Source organism: Pristiophorus japonicus, chromosome 19 (assembly GCF_044704955.1).
Source record: "Pristiophorus japonicus isolate sPriJap1 chromosome 19, sPriJap1.hap1, whole genome shotgun sequence".
Classification (NCBI taxonomy): domain Eukaryota; kingdom Metazoa; phylum Chordata; class Chondrichthyes; family Pristiophoridae; genus Pristiophorus; species Pristiophorus japonicus.
In genome coordinates this window covers 85,804,341-85,825,318 of record NC_091995.1, presented here as the reverse complement: position 1 = coordinate 85,825,318, position 20,978 = coordinate 85,804,341, and the positions used below count along the sequence as shown (strand labels likewise).

Below are 20,978 nucleotides of genomic sequence, written 5' to 3'. Positions count from 1 at the left end.
TACTGTGTACAGTTTTGGTCTCCGTATTTACGAAAGGATATGCTTGCTTCAGAGGCCGTTCAGAGAAGGTTCACTAGGTTGTAGATTATGGCGATGAGAGGGTTGACTTATGAGGAAAGGTTGAGGAGGTTGGGCCTCTATTCATTGGAATTCAGAAGAATGAGGTGATCTTATCGAAATGTATAAGATTATGAGGGGGCTTGACAAGGTGGATGCAGAGAGGATGTTTCTACTGATAGGGAGACTAGATTTTAGAATAAGGGGTCGCCCATTTAAAACTGAGATGAGGCATTTGAGGGTTGTAAATCTGTGGAATTCGCTGCCTCGGAGCTGTGGAAGCATTGAATAAATTTAAGACAGAGATAGACAATTTCTTAACTAAGGTTCACAGTCTCAGGATAAGGGGTCAGATAGTTAGGACTGAAATGAGGAGAAACTTCTTCACTCGGAGGGTGCTGAATCTTTGGAATTCTCTACCCCAGAGGGCTGTGGAGGTTCAGTCTTTGTGTTTATTCAAGACAGAGATCGATAGACTTTTGGATATTAAGGGAATCGAGGGGATAGTACAGGAAAGTGGAGTTGAAGATCAGCCATGATATTGAATGGTGGAGCAGGCTCGAGGGGCCCAATGGCCCACTCCTGCTCCTAATGCTTGTGTTCTTGTATTATATTCTATTAGGACAGGTGACCAAAAGCTTGGTCAAAGAGGCAGGTTATAAGGAGCGTCTTAAAGGAGGAAGGAGAGGTTTAGGCAGGGAGTTCCAGAGCTTGGGGCCAAGGCAACAGAAGGCACGGCCACCGATAGTTGAGCGATTTATAGAGGAGAGGTGAAAGGCGACATGACAACAGGAGAGACTGGTCAGGGAGGGATAGAAGGGGGGGAAAAAAGTGGAAATCAAAGTGAACCGCTTGGGTACAGAGCCGCCCTCAGTGTGCATGTGAATGGACACGGGAACAATTCAAGTTTCATAGGCACGGTTATGTAGCAATTATCGAGGTCCATTCTCGCACCTTCTGGAGTGTCCATGTAATGCTGGCTCCCAGAAGGGTACAAGACCTTTGGGTTCTGAAGCTACAGATCAAGCAGCAGACCACTGCATTCTCAGTCAGAGGGGTGCAGGGTTTCCATTCGTGGTCCTTGTCCACTAACTGATCCGAAGTACCGGGCTGGGAACCGGTCTTCAGTGTCCCCTCCTCCAGTGGGAGCTGTCAGCAACTCTGCCCACTCTTGCTCTCTGTAGAAGTAATGAGGAACCAGTTAAAGGATGACTGACATGCTGAGGTTAGGTTTTTTGACAGGGAATTGAACGAGAAACCATTGGCCAATACTGAATCAGTTGGATGTTTGCGGCATCTGATTTGCATACTTGCGGATTTAAGTAGGTTAGTTTTCTCCTAGTAGTTGCTAAGATTGTGGTCAAAGGTCAGAATTAGAAGCACAAATAGTCGGTGTTATGTTCAGAATAACTCCAAGACTGTGTGCAGTAAGCTCAAACTGATGTGACTTTAGTCGAGTGAAGAATCAGCATGACTGACAACCTTTTATACTTGCTTGGGTCTCCAACAGGTGCTCCCCCTGGTGGCAAGTCTTACACTATTACGTTTACATACATAACAGTCGGGCTGTTTGAAAAGACTCCATTTTGCTCTTATTGAGGCTGTGACTTTGATCCTGATGGAGAGCGCAGTGTGTGAAGGGACAGTGATCCGACGCGTGCTGTCACCCAGTCTCCTTTCTTGTGCCCTCCGCTCTCGCCCTGGGCTGGGGAGAAAGCTTCTGCATTCCTCTTGAGTTTGTTCATGTGCGACCTCGGTTCTGGAGGTGAAAGCTCAGAGTTCTAACCCGGGGGTTCCCAAGCTGCACTCTGGGACACCCAAAGCCCTTGCAATCTGGCTCCTCTGAAGCCTGAGCGACTAAATGTATTTGTTCTCGTATATTTCTAACTTGCTGTTTGAATTTCGTGAGCTGCAGAGTTTGATTTGTTTGGCACCTTTGCCTCGGTTGGTGATGAAATCATGAATTTGGAGCACCTCCATCTGTTGACAGCAGGGAATCGGAGATGTATAAAACTGAATGGGAACATGGATTTAAGCTTTACATGTGACCCCCGAGGCTTCATGGCATGAATCTACAGAGCCCTGATTAGACCACACCTGGAGCACTGAGAGCAGTTCTGGACAATGCACTGTAGGAAGGATATATTGGCCTTGGAGGGAGTGCAACGTAGGTTTACCAGAATGACTGCAAGGGTTAAATTACGAGGAGCGATTATGCAAACTTGGTTGTATTCCCTGGAATTTAGAAGGTTAAGGGGTGATCTGATCGAAGTTTTCAAGATATTAAGCAGAACAGATAGAGTAGACGGAGAGACTATTTCCAGTAGTTGGGGAATCTAGGACCTAGGGGGCATAGTCTATAAATTAGAGCCAGACCTTTCAGGAGTGAAATTAGGAAACACTTCTACACACAACGGGTGGTAGAAGTTTGGAAAACTCTTCTGCAAACGGCAATTGGTGCTAGATCAATTATTTAAAATCTATGCTAGATTTTTGTTAACCAAAGGTCTTGAGGGATATGGGGCAACGGCAGGTGTATGGAGTTAGGTCGCAGATCAGCCATGACCTCATTGAATGGCGGAACAGGCTCGAGGGGCTGAATGTCCTCCTCCTGTTCCTATGTGATGCACGAAGATTAAATACTTGTAATAACCACGTTTTTCTTTTCCTGCGATTCTGTACCCATCTGATTATTGAGCTCATAAATGTGCTGCTTAATGAGCGATTGATGCACAACAGAAAGGTCGGAGGTCTGCTCTCCAATCTGCTGAGAACAGATCCCTGAAGGTAGCAGGCCAGGTAGCAGGCATACGGAATACTTGCCTTTTATATGTGAGGCATAGAATACAAGAGTAGGGCAATTATACTTGAATTGTATGAAACGCTAGGCCACAGCAGTTCTGGTCACCACATTATAGGAAAGATGTGATTGCACGAGAGAGGGTACAGAGGAGATTTACGAGGATGTTGCCTGGACTGGAGAATTTTAGCTTTGAGGAAAGATTGGAAAGGTTGGGTCTGTTTTCTTTGGAACAGAGGAGGCTGAGGGGAGACCTGATTGAGGTATATAAAATTATGAGGGGCCGAGATTGAGTGGATAGGAAGGACTTATTTCCCTTGGCAGAGGGGTCAACAACCAGGGGGCATAGATTTAAAGTAATTGGTAAAAGGTTTAGAGGGGATCCGAGGGGAATTTTTCTCACCCAGAGGGTGGTGTGGGTCTGGAACTCACTACCTGAAAGGGTGGTAGAGGCAGAAACCCTCACCACATTTAAAAAGTACTTGGATGTGCACCTGAAGTGCCGTAACCTACAGGGCTACGGACCAAGAGCTGGAAGGTGGGATTAGGCTGGGTAGGTCTTTGTCGGCCGACGCGGACACGATGGTTCAATGAACGGGGGCAGCAGCTAAGGTTCCTGGCCGTTGTCCAGTTATACTGCCTGATTGTGCTTGTGTGTAGATGTTAGCTGAGAACGGGATGAGGCTCGGCTATGATTTGCCCCCCTCCACCCTCTACCACCCCCCCCCCCCCCATCACCAACCATGCCAGCCCATCAACATTCAACATCTAGTCTGGCACACGGAGAGAGTGAGCACTTGGACCTGCAAGGTACTGGAGGTTTGGTGCAGGTGGAACCCGATCCCAACACGAGTCGGTGGCTTCAGGAGAGATCATTTGTAGGGCGTGGCCCTGCTGGCGGCAGCAAGCTGGTTACTGGTAATGAAGGAGTTTCACACTTTGGTTATGTCCTCATGCAGCGCAGGAAGTTGGTAATGTGCTTACTCTGTGTAGTAATCCTGTGTACGTTTAGAGCCGGCTGGTGCCTCACCCTGCTTCCGCTTTTACACTTGTTTCTAGACTTAACCACACACGGTTTCCTTCGCAGTTTGCTCTGCAACATCAGCTCGTGGAATAATTCATGCTCCAGCACAGAAATAGGCCGTTCGACCCATCAAGTACACACTGTTTTCTTCCTTCCCCCCCCACCCCCAACCCAATTGAGCCAGCTAGTGTAATCCCACATTCCTGCACGTGCTCTGTACCTGTTTATATCTGCTTTTCTTGAGTAATTATTTCATCCCTTGTGTTTTTTTTTTTAAATACTTGTGTTGGAGCAAAACAACTTGAAGAGCCGATACTCATTTTCTGTCCCTTGGGAGAGAATCGCCTTTCTTCCTCAAGTTCAACTACTGCCTCTCCTGTAGGCACTGACTCCTAGTTTATATTGTCACAGGTTCTGGCTGCTCTGCAGTATCTCACCACATACAGCAAGACCTGGACGACATTCAGCCTGGAGCTGATAAATGGCAAGTAACATTTGCGCCACACAAGTGCCAGGCAATGACTATCTCAAACAAGCGAGAGTCTAACCACCTCCCCTTCAACAGCATTACCTCCCCTTCAAACGCCCCCACCATCAACATCCTGGGGGTCACCATTGACCAGAAACTTAACTGGACCAGCCATATAAATACTGTGGCAACAAGAGCAGGTCAGAGACTGGGTATTCTATGGCGAGTGTCTCACCTCCTGACTCCCCAAAGCCTTTCCACCATCTACAAGGCACAAGTCACGTGAAGAAGTCAAATGGTATGTTGGCCTTCATAGCTAGGGGTTTTGAGTATAGGAGCAGGGAGGTCTTACTGCAGTTGTACAGGGCCTTAGTGAGGCCTCACCTGGGATATTGTGTTCAGTTTTGGTCTCCTAATCTGAGGAAGGACGTTCTTGCTATTGAGGGAGTGCAGCGAAGGTTTACCAGACTGATTCCCGGGATGGCTGAACTGACATATGAGGAGAGACTGGATCGTCTGGGCCTTTATTCACTGGAGTTTAGAAGGATGAGAGGGGATCTCATAGAAAAATATAAAATTCTGTCAGGACTGGACAGGTTAGCTGCAGGAAGAATGTTCCCGATGTTGGGGAAGTCCAGAACCAGGGGACACAGTCTAAGGATAAGGGGTAAGCCATCTAGACCTGAGCCGAGGAGGAACTTCTTCACTCGGAGAGTTGTTAACCTGTGGAATTTCCTACACAGAGAGTTGTTGATGTCAGTTTGTTGGATATATTCAAGAGGGAGTTAGATGTGACCCTTACGGCTAAAGGGATCAAGGGGTACTGAGGTGAATGATCAGCCATGATCTTATTGAATAGTGGTGCAGGCTCGAAGGGCCGAACAGCCTACTCCTGCACCTATTTTCTATGTGATGGAATACTCTCCACTTGCCTGGATGAGTGCAGCTCCAACAACCCTCAAGAAGCTCGACACCATCCAGGATAAAGCAGCCGCTCGATCGACACCCCATCCACCACCTTCAACATTCACTCCCTCCACCACCGGCGCCCCCTGGCTGCAGTGTGCACCATCGACAAGACGCACTGCAGCAACTCGCCAAGGCTTCTTCGGCAGCACCTCCCAAACCCGCGACCTCTACCCCCTAGAAGGACATGGGCAGTAGGCGCATGGGAACACCGCCACCTCCACGTTCCCCTCCCAGTCACACACCATCCTGACTTGGAAATATATCGGCCGTTCATTCATCGTCGCTGGGTCACAATCCTGGAACTCCCTCCCTAACAGCACTGTGGGAGCTCCTTCACCACACGGGACTGCAGCGGTTCAAGGCGGCGGCTCACCACCACCTTCTCAAGGGGCAATTAGGGATGGGCAATAAATGCCGGCCTTTCCAGCGACGCCCACATTCCGTGAATGAATTTTTTTTTTTTAAATTGGAGGTGGAACCCAAATAGTAAAATGTAGCCTGTGATTTGCCAGTTCCAAAAACTGACAAGTTTCCTTGGTTGGACTTTCAAGGCTCAGCATTGACTGCAAATACCAGGCCAACTTTTCAAACGCATTTTTTCCACTGCTGCTTATAGTTAGGGTGCCTGCTGCTCGGGGAGTACAGCTGCATACATAATGTATTGCTTTAACATGAGACTGTTGGAAATAACATTTGAACGAAAATGCTAAAGCTGTGCAGAAGAGAAAATTAGGCGGAGCCTCTTTGAGAGGGTCTCAATGAAGATAGTCACAATGACCAGATTGTGTAATTTCAGCATGACCGATTTACACAAGCAAATCCCATTATAAATATGGATGCAGGAACTTGTAACTGGGTGAGCTGATATAAAGTGAGGCACCTAAAACAACAATTAGGAGCAGGAGTAGGCCAAAGGGCCCCTCCAGCCTACTCCGCCTTTCAATACCATGGCAGATTTTCGACCTCAACTCCATTTTCCCGGCTGATCACCATAGCCCTTGATTTCCCCCTAGAGTCAAAAAATCTATCGATCCCAGCCTTGAAATGATTCAGTATCCACAGTCCATTGTGGTAGAGAATTCTAAAGATTCACAACCCTTGATACGTGAAAGTCAAATGCTGCAAAGTAAGTTTCTCTCTCTCCATCCTTTTCTCTTGTACTCAAGTCTCTGAAGTCAACAATCCAGGCTGACACTCCCAGTGCAGTGATGAGGGAGTGCTGCACTGTCTGAGGTGCCGTCTTTTGGACGAGACGTTAAACCGAGGCCCCGTCTGCCCCCTCGGGAGGATGTAAAAGATCCCATGGCACTATTTCGAAGAAGAGCAGGGGAGTTATCCTGGTGTCCTGGCCAATATTTAACCCTCAATCAACATCACAAAAACAGATGATCTAATCCATGAACATTGCTGTTTGTGGGAGCTTGCTGTATGCAAATTGGCTGCCATGTTTTCTACATTCCACCACTTTGGGGGGGGGGGGAAAAGTACCTCATTGGCTGTAAAGTGCTTTGTGGCGTCCTGAATACCAAAGGCGCTATAGAAATGCAATTTCTGTCTTTGTGTGATATTTATCAAGACTTTCCAACCCTGCTCTCATTGCCATAGAGATTAAAGAAGAGTCTTATTGAAATTAGGATGTTAATTATGCATAATTAATTATTGAGTGCCCTGATTGCTCAGTTGATAAGTGACCTGCTTAAGATGGAGTGTGGCAGAAAGTCTTCAGTCCGTATTTAATCTTAGCTGAGGTAATAGCAAGGGGCTCTACAGTTGGGCTAACCACGGGAGGAATAATCCGCCTCTAATCCCTATTCAGATCACCGTCCAGCGACATAATGGTACAGATGTTGGATGAGATCGGGGTCAGACTTTTGGTGTGGTGACCTTGTAGGGGGAAAATGCCCGTTGACCAATGTTCCCCGCAATTCCATTGGGTGCGTGGCCTCTAAGGGGCTGTGCGGCCCCTTATTCACAGCTTGGCGCAGGACCCTAGCGTTGAAAAAGCTGGTGCCGCACTGCACGGGACTCGCGGAGAACTGTGCGGCAGAGCAGAGTGAATGTTGCCGATGACTCTCCGTGTCCAAGCTCGCGCATGGGGAATGGCCCATTCAGCGATGTACCAAATTACGGGCAGCATCAATGGAACTGTAGTCGAGCACAAGTCCTAACTTGCACTGAGTCCCGCTCACCCATCACCCCCTGCGCTCGCTGACCTACATTGGCTCCTGGTTAAGCAACGCCTCGATTTCAAAAATTCTCATCCTTGTTTTCAAATCCCTCCATGGCCTCGCCCCTCCCTACCTCTAATCTCCTCCAGGCCCCTCCCCCTCCCCCCACCCCCCCCCCCCCCCCCCCACGCGATGTCTGCGCTCCTCTAATTCTGCCCCCTTGAGCATCCCTGATTATAATCGCTCCACCATTGGCGGCCGTACCTTCAGCTGCCTAAGCTCTGGAACTCCCTCCCTAAACCTCTCCGCCTCTCTACCTCTCTCTCCTCCTTTAAGACGCTCCTTAAAACCTACCTCTTCGACCAAGCTTTTGGTCACCTGCCCTAGTTTTTCCTTGTGTGGCTCGGTGTCAAATTTTGTTTTAGAACGCTCCTGTGAAGTGCCTTGGGATGTTTTACGACGTTAAAGGCGCTATATAAATACAAGTTGTTGTTGTTGTTGGTCAGTTCATTCAGGAGCGGAAGGGATAAAATTCAGAGGTGGGAGGATAGAATCATAGAAAAATTACAACATTGAAGTAGGCCATTCGGCCCATCGTGTCCGCTGGTGTGTGCCACTCGTAAAAATTAAAGCACTACTTCATGTGCAAGTCTGCCTCACCAGTCTTAAATTGCACTCCTAATGTTTCCATTATGCTGAAGCCATTTTGTTTTTTGTCGTCTCCTCGTATCAAATTGAAGCGCTACTAGGCCTTGCTTCCCTCTCTTTTTACTTTCTTCTGGGCTTTTTATTTCTTTAAAAACCTTCCAGAATGTGAAGACCAAGAAATGGTCCTTTCTCATTCAAGCTTTCTAAGCTCATTCCTGACACTTGTCGCCTCGGTATTTCGTGAGCCGCACTGACCGGGGAAGGTCCCAGGATCGCTCCGTCTCCTGTGCCAGGGCTATGCCACCATCTGCTGGCAGGAGTTGGACATTGCCAACACGCCGTGGTTCTGCTGAATTCTGCCGCCATTGGCTGTGCAGTTGATGCTCAGTGGAAGTGGGGATTGGGATCGTGGCTCAAATTCTGACTAATATCTACTGAAGAATATCCATCAAAAATCTGCAATGACTCCACGTCACAGGACACGGGGCTGTGGGGAGGGGCTAACATCAGACGTTTGTTGTCGAATTTACAATTCAAACTTGGGCAGTACGCTGAAAGGCCAGACTGCCCAGGCCGAAGTCAGATGGGTGACGGCCTTAATTGGTGCTCTAACCTAACTAACACTTTGGTTAGCAGAAACGAGACCAACTCCCATTTTCCATTGAAATAGGCGTCTATATTGCTTGTGGGCTGGCAGGACTCTGTTGACTGGTGTCTGTCCATCTTGTATTACAATGCTGCAATAAATCCGTGAGTTAAAACAGACCTCTCTATGCAGGTGATTCAAACTACGTGTATTGTTTGAGATTTACAAAAGGTGATTTTCGGTACCGTGGGGATGGGGGAAGAGCAGGGAGATTCTCATTATTCTTTTCAAATCTCTCCACGGCCTTTCCCTCGCCCCTTCCCTATCTCTCAAACCTCCACCATGCTCTACAACCCTCCAAGATCTCTGCACTCCTCCAATTCTGACCTCTTGTGCATCCCTGATGTTCATCGCTCCACCATCGGTGGCTGTGCCTTCAGCTGCCTGGGCCCTAAGCTCTGGAACTCTGCCTCTCTCTCTCCTCCAAGATGCTCCTTAAAACCTACACCTTTGACCAAGCTTTTGGTCACTGTCCTAATATCTCTGTGTGGCCTTGGTGTCAAAATTTTGCCTGATTACACACACCTGCAAAAGCACTTTGGGGACATTTTATTAAGTTTATAGGGCCCTATATAAATGCAGGTCCTTATTGTTTGACGCCAGGGATCACTGCAGTTCCGGGCACTGGGTGGTTAGCGCCACAATCCTGCTGAGAGGGAGGTGGCCGCTGGTTTACTGGGGTTCAGCCACGTGCACGAGGAGAACGTCAAACCTGAAAAAAAGTGTAATGGCTGCCTCAGATGTCGAGGCGATTGTTGATTTTTTTTCTTCTTTTCTTTGAGAAAGGTTCCATGAGGTACCTCGAGTGCTCGGCACTCACACAGCGAGGTCTGAAGACCGTGTTTGACGAGGCCATCCGAGCCGTGTTGTGCCCAGCCCCTGAGGAGAGGTCGAAGAAAAAGTGCCTGCTACTGTAATGGTATCTGTCCTTTTTTTGTTCATCGAATATACTGTGAACTCTTTACAACCTCACAACCTCACAAACACACACACACACACACACACACACACACACACACACACACATTCAAGATGGCTCCACAGGAGCTTGTCATGTGACCTTGCCACATGATCCTTTTATTGTTCTACATCAGTAGTCCACTAGGTGGCGCTCTGTTACACATACGAACCGACATAGACCATTCAGCCCTTCGAGCAACTCCCCCCTCCAAGCAGCTCATGGCTGATCTGTACCTCAACTCCATTTACCCACCTCCTCTTCATATCCCTTGATACCATTACCTAACAAAATTTCTGAGATAGATAAATTTTTAAGTTAGCCCCCCTCCCCTCCGACCCCAGCATCTACAGCCCTTTTGGGGGAAGAATGTTTCAGATTTCCACCACCCTTTGTGTGGAAAAGGTGTGTCCTGATTTCCCTCCTAAATGTCCTAGTATTAAGATGTCCCCCTCCTTCTTGATTTCCCTCCCCGCCACCAGAGGAAATAGATTCTCTCTCTTCTTCCCCCATCTGCTCTTCCCCCCCCCCCCCCCCCCCATTTAGCCCCCCCTCTTCTCTCTCTCAGTGAATCCTTTTTAAGCACCTCGATCAGATTCAACCTTGTATACTCGACAGAATACAAGCTGAGTTTAAACAGCCTGTGCTCAGATGACCTGGAAGAGGGGACAAAGTGTAGTGTAACAAAATTTGCAGATGACACAAAGATTAGTGGGAAAGCAGGTTGTGTGGAGGATACAGAGAGGCTGCAAAGAGATTTAGATAGGTTAAATGAATGGGCTAAGGTTTGGCAGATGGAATACAATGTTGGAAAATGTGAGGTGATCCACCTTGGGGGGGAAAAAAAACAGTAAAAGAGAATATTATTTGAATGGGGAGAAATTACAACATGCTGCGGTGCAGAGGGACCTGGGGGTCCTTGTGCATGAATCCCAAAAAGTTAGTTTCCAGGTGCAGCAGGTAATCAGGAAGGCGAATGGAATGTTGGCCTTCATTGCGAGAGGGATAGAGTACAAAAGCAGGGAGGTCCTGCTGCAACCGTACAGGGTATTGGTGAGGCCGCACCTGGAGTATTGCATGCCGTTTTGGTCACCTGACTTAAGGAAGGATATACTAGCCTTGGAGGGGGTACAGAGACGATTCACTAGGCTGATTCCGGAGATGAGGGGATTACCTTATGATGATAGATTGAGTAGACTTGGGTCTTTACTCGTTGGAGTTCAGAAGGATGAGGGGTGATCTTATAGAAACATTTAAAATAATGAAAGGGATAGACGAGATAGAGGCAGAGAGGTTGTTCCCACTGGTCGGGGAGACTAGAACTAGGGGGCACAGCCTCAAAATACGGGGGAGCCAATTTAAAACCGAGGTGAGAAGGAATTTCTTCTCCCAGAGGGTTGTGAATCTGTGAAATTCTCTGTCCAGGGAAGCAGTTGAGGCTAGCTCATTGAATGTATTCAAGTCACAGATAGATAGATTTTTAACCAATCAGGGAATTGAGGGTTATGGGGAGCGGGCGGGTAAGTGGAGCTGAGTCCACGGCCAGATCAGCCATGATCTTGTTGAGTGGCGGAGCAGGCTCGAGGGGCTAGATGGCCTACTCCTGTTCCTGTTCTTATGTTCTTAACCCTCTAAGCCCAAAGACTTCTCTCCTTTTGTGCAATTCCTCTTAATATTAGTGAGTGTGTGTACTGTATCTCTCTGTTTTCTATTCCCAGCCTTCCAGACTGCTCCACTGTCACCTGTGACTCTGGGTAGCACTCTCGCCTCTGAGTCGGTAGGTTGTGGGTTCAAGTCCCACTCCAGTGACTTGAGCACACAAATCTAAGCCGACACTCCAATGCGGTGCTTAATCTTGATATATCTCCCCTCGTTCTAGACCGCCCCCCCTCCACCAAGCTCCCCTCACTGGACACAAATATTCACCCATAGAGTTTGTGTCCACGCACCGATCGCAGGGTCCGCTCACCAGCTGCTACATGGGCACGGTGGTGTAGTGGTTACATTACTGGACCAGTAACCCAGAGACCTGGACTAATGATCCAGGGACATGAGTTCAAATCCCACTACGGCAGCTGGGGAATTTAAATTCAGTTAATTAACTAAATCTGGATTTCAAAGCTAGTATCAGTAATGGTGACCATGATACTCTCAGAGTTGTAAAAACCCATCTGTTCATTAGTATCCTTCAGGGAAGGAAATCTGTCGCCCTTACCCAGCCTGGCCGATATATGACTCCGGGCCCACAGCAAGGTGGTTGACTCTCAACTTCCCCCCGTTCCCCCCCTAAAATGGCCCAGCGAGACGCTCCGTTGTCAAGAGCAGCAGCTCACCATCACCTTCTCGGGCAATTAGGGATGGGCAATAAATGCCGGCCTTGCCAGCGACGCCCACATCCCGTGACTGAATAAAAAAAAATACCATGCATGTGCCGTGCGGCAAATTTAAATTGCCCACACATTGGGGGGGAAAAATTTAGAGGGAACATTGCTGGATACAGTCTTTTTTTTCTCTACTAGATCCTATCCCTTCATAATGTTAAACGTCTTGTCAAATTGCTCCATGATCTCTCGTCTTCCATTGAGAGCAGTCTGTCTTCCTTACTCGTAGTCCTTCATACCGGGCTTTAGTGAAAGAAAGACAGACTTGCATTTATATAGCACCTTTCACGGCCACCGGACGTCCCAAAGCCCTTTACAGCCAATGAAGTACTTTTGGAGTGTGGTCACTGTTGCAATGTGGGAAACGCGGCAGCCAATTTGCACACAGCAAGCTCCCACCTCTTAGCCTCTGTCTTATTAGAATCATAGAAAATTACGACACAGAAGGAGGCCATTCAGCCCATCGTGGTCCATGCTGGTCGAAAAAGAGTTACCCGGTCGAGTCCCACCTTCCAGCATTAGGTCTGTAGGTTGTGGCACTAAGTGCACATCCACATTTTTTTAAAAATGTGATGAGGGTTTCTGCCTCTACCACCCTTGTTGCCTCAATATCATTCCGATAATGTGGTGGCCAAAACACTGCAAACAGTACCCCTGACCGCCACTGTGTGAAGCACTTTTGGGAGTCCCAAGGGCGTGCTAAATTGAACACAGCTTCTCTCCTGCCTCAATTTTCCACACTTGCCTCGTAAAACTTTGCAGTAGCTCCTGTTGACACCAGAGGGCGCTGACAGCAATGTTTTCCAGCAGGGACATTCAAACTGTGTTGAAGGATGCATCAACGCCTGGACTGAGGGCTGATTTTAGCGGGCAAATGGGTGTCGACAAATCGGCCGCCGGTTATAGGCTCTGCTGGTTTTCAGGCCGAGTGTTTTAAAGGCGGTCCTCGGCAGACTCGGTTTCCCCTCCCCCAAACGCCCCCTCCTTCCTGAGGTTCGCTGTGTGTTCTTTGCCTGTTCAAAAGACGTCAAAAATGAGTCCTCCTTCCCTCGTCGCTCCCCACAAGGTATCGGCAAACCGCGGGGCTGATGCAGTGCCCCAGATCTGGGAGGGCTTCGGAGCAGTTTGTTGGGCTTTAGTGAAAGGAAGACAGACTTGCATTTATATAGCACCTTTCACGGCCACCGGACGTCCCAAAGCCCTTTACAGCCAATGAAGTACTTTTGGAGTGTGGTCACTGTTGCAATGTGGGAAACGCGGCAGCCAATTTGCGCACAGCAAGCCCCCACCAATGGCAATGTGATAATGAACAGATAATCTGTTTTTAGTAACGTTGACTGAGGGATAAATTGTGGACAGGACTCCGGGGAGAACTCCCCTGCTCTTCTTCGAAATAGAATCATATGATCTTTTACGTCCACCTGAGGGAACAGATGGGGTCTCGGTTTAACGTCCCGTCTGAAAGACGACCCCTCCGACAGTGCAGCACTCCCTCAACACTGCACCGGGAGTGTCGGCCTAGATTTTGTGCTCAAGTTCCTGGAGTGGACTCTAACCCACAACCTTCTGACTCAGTGGGTGACAAAATGCCACGATTGGGTTACCGTGGCTCTTGCGTTGACTGTTGATGGCTGTGTGGCTTCCTCCACACACAAACCCTTCCGGTTAAAATGGACCCTCCTAGTCTATATGACTCACTAGCACCCTTGGGTGGTGCCTTTGAGCTGAGTGGGGGGAGGAGGAATTGGGTGCTTGAAAGATTTCGAGCTGAGTTCTCTGCCCTCTGTCAGCTATGGCTCAGTAGGTAGCACACATGCCTGAATCAGAAGGTTGTGGGTTCAAATCCCATTCCAGGGACGTGAGCACATAAATCTAGGCTGACGCTCCCAGTGCAGTGCTGAGGGAGCGCCGCACTGTCGGAGGTGCCGTCTTTCGGATGAGACGTTAAACCGAGGCCCCGTCTGCCCTCAGATGGACATAAAAAGTCCCATGGCGCTATTTTGGAGAAGAGCAGGGGTGTTACCCTCGGTGTACTGGGCCAATATTTATTCCTCAATCAACATCACTTTTTTAAAAAAAAAATTATCTGGTCATTATCACGCTGCTGTTTGTGGGAGCTTGCTGTGCACAAATTGCCTGCCGCGTTTCCCACATTACAACAGTGACTACACTCCAAAAGTACTTCATTGGCTGTCAAATACTTTTGGGGCATCCTGAGGTCGTGAAAGGCGCTATATAAATGCAAGTCTGTCTTTTTCTTTCCACAATGACATCATGGTAACCAATTTTCCGTTTCTCTTACCCTTTCAGTTGCACGTTGAACCATTTATCCTGATCCAAACGAAAGGAATGTACTAAAAGGATTCAGTTGGAGCCCAGTGTATTGCAATCTTTGTAACATATTTGGAGGATGCAACATTACGGTTTTAATGACTATTTTAAAAAGAGAATCTGCTGCTTTTTCTTTGTAAATTGTGCGTTTGCTTATCAAAACAAAAAAAAGTGTTTATTTTTTTGCTTTTATTCCGTATTAATCCTGTCCCACTCCAGCGTGTTGGATGTAACCCCTTGCCGATTGACATTTAGCTTGATGCTATAAAATCTGGCTGAAAATATGTGAAACCAATCATTTTTTTCCCCCCTTCTTGGGCCCTCCTACACTTCTTCTAACTGAGCCAATGGCTAATTATCTAATCCCAGAACAGCCAGAGGCAGTTGGGAAGACGGTACAACTGCTGCCCACGCCAAGCCCCTGGAGTCGCAAAGCTTCTGAAACTTTTGCCTTGAAGTCCATTTTCTCAGTCACCATGGCAACGCACGACATTGCAAGTTTTGATCCATGCGCAATTGTTTTTTTTTCTCTCTCTTTGAAATTTGTGCTCAAGGTGAAGATGTTTTGTGCTCAAAAAAAAAAAGGGGGCCCTTCTCTAATCATACCACATGTCAGCATCAAGCACTCCCAGGTTGGCTATAACACTGTTAGATATTGAGTTCTGCTGCACCATTGGAAGTATTTAAGTAGCGTTTCAGGGTTTACAAATCCGTCCACATTAACGCTCAGTCAAAATTAACCCCGTTAGTTTTCCACCCCTCCTTCCCCCCCCCGCCCCCCCCCCCCAGCTTGCAGTCGTTTACAGCTATCAAACCAAAAAAATAAGCATGCCAGTATAGCAACCCCTCCACCCTACCGTTAATACCACACCACATTCGCGACAGGAGATGCTTGCTGCTGTCTGTGCGTGTAGAATGTAACGCGCTCCGAGGCACAGAGTTGGCTCTTGTTTACTCGCAGGGGTTGCTGAGCCAGGGGGGTGGGTGGGGTCCCAAGTGGCCTCGCTGGGGGGGTGAAGCCAGGCTCCGCTTGGCCGCCCTCACATTCTACTGCCCCTCCCGGGGGTGCAGCTGTGAGCTTTACTTAAACGTTTTGACCCGCGGAGCAGTAGAATTGGTTGAGCCTCGCGGTTTTAAAAAAAAACGCTCCATAAGACAATGCAGCAGAAACGAATGCGTTCTGCCCAATCACCATGGAAGCGTAGCTCAGGGGGCTTTGGGGGGGGGGGGGGAGGGCTTGGGGGGCTGGAAAAAAGAGGTACTGTGTATTACATGAAACATGGCCTTGGGTTTTTATTCTTCTGAAACTGCAGGCGGGCTAAAATCTAGTCATGGGGATCAATTTTAACCTTGTGTGTTTGAAAGGTGCATTGTGGGGGTCGGGGAGGGGGGACAAATAGGCTAAGATGATGCGAGGGGGGGGGGGGGGGTGATCAAACCACATTCCCGCCGCCATCTTTACTTGTCTTAATTCGGGAACAGGAGGGCCACCCGAGGCAGGCAGGGGCCTACTTTACGTGGGAAAAGTCCCAGCCTGTTGTCATTGGCGACGGCAATTTAACCTCTAGGTTCAGAAGGCCTGCAAGGGGCTCACTGCCTTTCTCTCTTTTCCCCCCCCCCCCCCCCCCCGCCCTCCCACCCAGCGCCCCGATTGCAGGATCTGGTGAGAGCGACCTGAAGAGGCCATGGTAATTAAAAAAAAAAATTTATCACTTTATTCCCCCAGTGTGGAATCCTTGTGGGCCGCGAGGAGCAGGAGGCCTTGCCTTGTCTGCCCCTTCCCAGCACCGGCAATGGATTCCAGACCCCGAGCAGTGCTAATTTTTCCACTGAGGGGAACCGGTCTCTTGGGGATTTCCAAACTGATTTTTGCTGTCCGAAGACGGCCCCTGGATTTTTAAAATGAGGCCCGGGAGTTAAAATGGCCTCCCCATCGGGGTTTCCTGCCCCTGCAAGCTCTCTCTCTCCTTTCTTCTCTCTCTCTCTCTCTCTCTCTCTCTCCTTTTTTCGCTCTCTCTCTCTCTCTCTCTCTCTCTCTCTCTCTCTCTCTCTCTCCTTTCTTCTCTCTCTCTCTCTCTCTCTCTCTCTCTCTCCTTTCTTCGCTCTCTCTCTCTCTCTCTCTCTCTCTCTCTCTCTCTCTCTCTCTTTCTCTCCTTTTTCTCTCCCTCTTCACTCTCTTTTCTCCCCCCCCCCCCCCCCCCCATCCCTGTTGTATTGTATTTAGTGACCCAGCCTCCCTCACGTATGCAATTTGTTTGTTCCCCGCTCTTGCCTTCACTTGTATTGCTCACTCAGATTGTTGCATCCCAGCTCTGTAGTCATCCTCCTCCAGAATATTAGCTATATTCGCTTCATGTACAATTCTTTTTGTCTAATCCAGCAGCTATCCTGCTAGATTGCAGTGGTTTTTTTTGATTATATTATACAAACTCGAATAAAATATATAAAGTCACTTGGCTCTGTGGCTTGCAATGTTCGCAACAGTGCGTGAGTTCAAGATGTGCCACGAATTGAATAATTTGCTCTGGACCTGTCAGTTCTTTTTTAAAAAAATAAAATCTGCACTCAAACTGCGATCTTCGTCTTTTATTTGTTTCTCTGATTTTCGTTGAGGACGAGAGACTTGCAGCAGAGGAGGTCGTCATTCGGCCTGTCGTGCCTGTGCCGGCTCTTGGAAAGAACGGTCATGTTTAGTCCCACCGCCCCTTGTCTGTAACCCTGTAAGTTCCTCATTCTCCAATACCTGCCCAACTCCCTTTTATAAGTATTTATGGGATTAGCTTCCACCACTCTTTCAGGTAGGACGATCCAGCTCCCGATAACGCTTGAGTGAAAACATTTCTCCTCTTCCTGTGGCTCAGTGGGTAGCACCCTCGCCTCTGAGTCAGAAGGTTGTGGGTTCAAGTCCCACTCCACGGACTTGAGCACACAAATCTAAGCCGATGCTCCGAGTGCAGTGCTGCGGGAGCGCTACACTGTCGGAGGTGCCATCTTTCGGCTGAGACATCAAACAGAGGTGCCGTCTGCTCTCTCAAGTGGACGTAAAAGATCCCATGGCACTATTTCGAGGAAGAGCAGGGGGAGTTATCCCTGGTATCCTGGACAATTCTTCTTTCTTAGGCAGTCCCTCGGAGTCGAGGATGACTTGCTTCCACACTAATGAGTTCTCGGGTGACTGATGAGTCCAATGTGGGACCGACCGTCTCTGTCACAGGTGGGGCAGACGGTGGTTGGAGGGACGGGTGCGTGGGGGATGCTTGGGTTGGCGTGCGCTCCTTCCGCTGTTTGTGCTTGGCTTCCGCGTGCTCCCGGCGAAGAGGCTCGAGGTGTTCGGCGCCTTCCCAGATGCTTCTCCGCTTTGGGCGATCTTGGGCCAGGGACTCCCAGGTGTCGGTGGGGATTTTGCAGTTTTTCAAAAGTTTATCCCTCAATCAACATAATGGCCAGATAATCTGTTTTTGTTATCACATTGCTGTTTGTGGGAGCTTGCTGTGCGCAAATTGGCTGCCGCGTTTCCTACATTACAACAGTGACTACACGCCAAAAGTCTCGTGCTCCTGATCTTTGGGCACTCTGTGGAGGGGGGGCGCTTTGAGACGTCTGGTGGTCATGAAAGGGATTTGAAAACCAGGATGAGAATTTTAAAATTGAGTGGATCTACTCCCACCCTGCTGGAGGGCAAGGAACGAAAGTGCTTCTCAAGTGCCTCAATCCTTGTGGTTGTACAAGTTTAATTTAAAGGGCCTTGCCGAGGAGCATCATTTTAGCCTTTTATGAATTTAATTATTTTTTTTCGATTTGGAGTATCCCCGTCGGGAACTAGTCTGATGTTGTGGAGTTCATGGAGCGAACATCAGTGGAGATGCACTCACTACCCAGATGGTTTGAATAATTATCCCACCTTTGCTGCAAGTGATAATTCAACCACCTCACACTTTGATAACTTATCCGCCCCCCCCGAGACCAGGTTCCTCTGGTGATATCAGCATTTTCTACCTCTATAGGTTTTATATGTTAGTGAGAAACCATGTGGAGAAATATCTAATTATACACAAGATGTGGGGAAGAAATTCAATGGCTTTGCTTCCTGTGTGATTGCAGTATTTTAAGCATGGTTAAGTACAGCTCGCACAAGCCTATCTATTTCTTCCATCCCGCTCAAAGATTGTCACAAGAATTAGGAGCAGGAGTCAGCCATTCGGCCCCTCGAGCCTACTCCACCATTCAATGAGACCATGGCTGATCTTTGACTTCAATGCCACTTTCCTGCACTATCCCCATATCCCTTGATTCCCTTAATAGCCAACAATCTATCGATCTCTGTCTTGAATATATTCAACGACTAACCCTCCACAGCCCTCTGGGGTAGAGAATTCCAAAGATTCACCACCCTCTGAGTGAAGAAGTTTCTCCTCATCTCAGTCCTAAATGGCCGACCCCTTATTCTGAGACTGTGACCCCCTGGTTCTAGACTCCCCAGCCAGGGGAAACATCCTGTCAAGCCCTGTAAGAATTTTGTATGTTTCAATGAGATCACACCTCATTCTTCTAAACTCTAGAGAATATCGGCCTAGTCTACTCAATCTCTCCTCATAGGACAATCCCCCCCATCCCAGGAATCAGTCTGGTGAACCTTCATTGCACTCCCTCTATGGCAAGTATATCCTTCCTTGGGTAAGGAGACCAAAACTGTGCACACTACTCCAGGTGTGGTCTCACCAGGGCCCAGTATAATTGCAGTAAGACGTCTTTACTCTTGTACTCAAATCCTCTTGTAATAAAGGCCAACATACCATCTGCTTTCTTAATTGTTTGCTGCACCTGCATGTTAACTTTGTGATTCATGTACAAGATCATGGCATCGAAATTGCTTGAACTTGCAGATTCGATTTTTTTTTTTTACCTCAAATCGTATTTTTTGCGCCGAAAATTGATGGAAGTGCAAGGACACGGAGAAGGCGTTTGGGACCTTGGTGAACATCGGGTCCAGCGGATTATCTTAAACAATTTAAGGATAAAGAAAAGCAGAACGGAGAAGCAAGAAAGAGGGAAAGATTGGTTTGAGAGAAAAATTCACAGGCAAGAAATTCCATTTGATAAACCTCTAGAAACAATTTACTACCTGTAGGAGTGAGACTCCACCCTTTCAATTGTTCCTTTTCTGGGCCGGAGGGGTTGAGTGGCAAGGTTGAAAGGTCAGGAAGATAAATCGCTTCAAAAGAACCAGAGGCGACATGAGGAAAAAACCTTTTTACGCAGCGAGTTGATAGAATCTGGAATGCACGGCCTGAGAGGATGGTGGAGGCAGATTCAATAGTTGCCCTCAAAAGGGAGTTGAATAAATACTTGAAGGAGACAAAATTGCAGGGATATGGGGAAAGAGCGGGGGACTGACTGGATGGCTCTTCGAACGAGCCGGCGCAGACTCGATGGGCCGAATGGCGGACTCCTGTGCTGTACTGCTCGATGAGTCTCTGGTAAGAGGGTCCTTTCGACGTGAAATACCAGTTGTAAATAATTGCGGGGATGTCTATTCAGGTTTAGGGTGCAAATCCAGCGATTTTTACGACACGGGGAGGTTGATGGCGAGCTCTCGTTCCTGCGCGGCTAAAGGCGGAGGACGGACCGTGAATCATCCTGTAACCGCTGGCCATGCGCAACCCTTGCTTGCCTCGAGTTGCCTGGTTGTCAGCACACTAATGACGCTGTGCGCTACGTTATTTTGCCAGAAAATTGCCTGGGCCGTGCGCATAGCTACTGCTTCATGACCGATGGAGGATTAGCTGAGGTATAACGGCACTGACATTTGCCCTCAGACGGGTGTTTTGCGGCGTGTCCCGGAGTCTAGTGCAAAGGGCAGGGCCAAAGACTTGACTTGCTGTCGGCTGTGGCTCAGTGAGTAGCACACTCCCGCCTCTGAGTCAGAAGGTTGTGGGTTCAAGCCCCACTCCAGGGACTTGAGCACGAAAATCTAGGCAGACGCTCCCAGTGCAGTGCTGAGGGAGTGCTGCACTGTCGGATGAGACATTAAACTGAGGCCCCATCTGCTCTCTCAGGTGGACGCAAAAGATCCCATGACACGATTTCGAAGAAGAGCAGGGGAGTTATCCCCGGTGTTCTGGGGCCAATATTTATCACTCAATTAACGTCACTAAAAGCAGGCTATCTGGTCGTTATCACATTACTGTTTGTGGGAGCTGGCTGCTGCCTTTCCTACAATACAACAATGACTACACTCCAAAAGTACTTCATTGGCTGTAAAGTGCTTTGAGACTTCCAGTTGTCGTGAAAGGCACTGTAGAAATATTCAAAAGAAAGCCCAAATCAATAACCAGCCCTGCCTCAGTTCAAAGTGGAGCTCTCCCTGAGCAAAGGAATATTACAGAAAGCTGCCACAGGGTGTGTTTGTGCTCTGCGTGTTATTTACCAAGTGCTCAGTTCAGGGATCCGGCCTTGCCTTTGGTTAAAATAGGTCACCCACAGATGTCGATTCGGAAGGCCCAAAGGCTGAGATTAGTGTGGTAGAG

General features: G+C 48.3%; 1 protein-coding gene across 1 annotated transcript in view; it reads left to right on the top strand.

Moving 5' to 3' along the window:
• The window catches only part of LOC139230005 (ras-related C3 botulinum toxin substrate 1-like), a 72,021-nt gene extending 55,000 nt beyond the window's left edge, over nt 1-17,021 (top strand). Inside the window, exons 6-7 of the mRNA XM_070861720.1 lie at nt 9,568-9,700; nt 14,431-17,021. Coding sequence (XP_070717821.1) covers nt 9,568-9,698 — 131 coding nt within the window. The 3' untranslated portion in view covers nt 9,699-9,700; nt 14,431-17,021. The remainder of the gene's footprint in view (nt 1-9,567; nt 9,701-14,430) is intronic.
• Nucleotides 17,022-20,978: the final 3,957 nt, after the last annotated feature.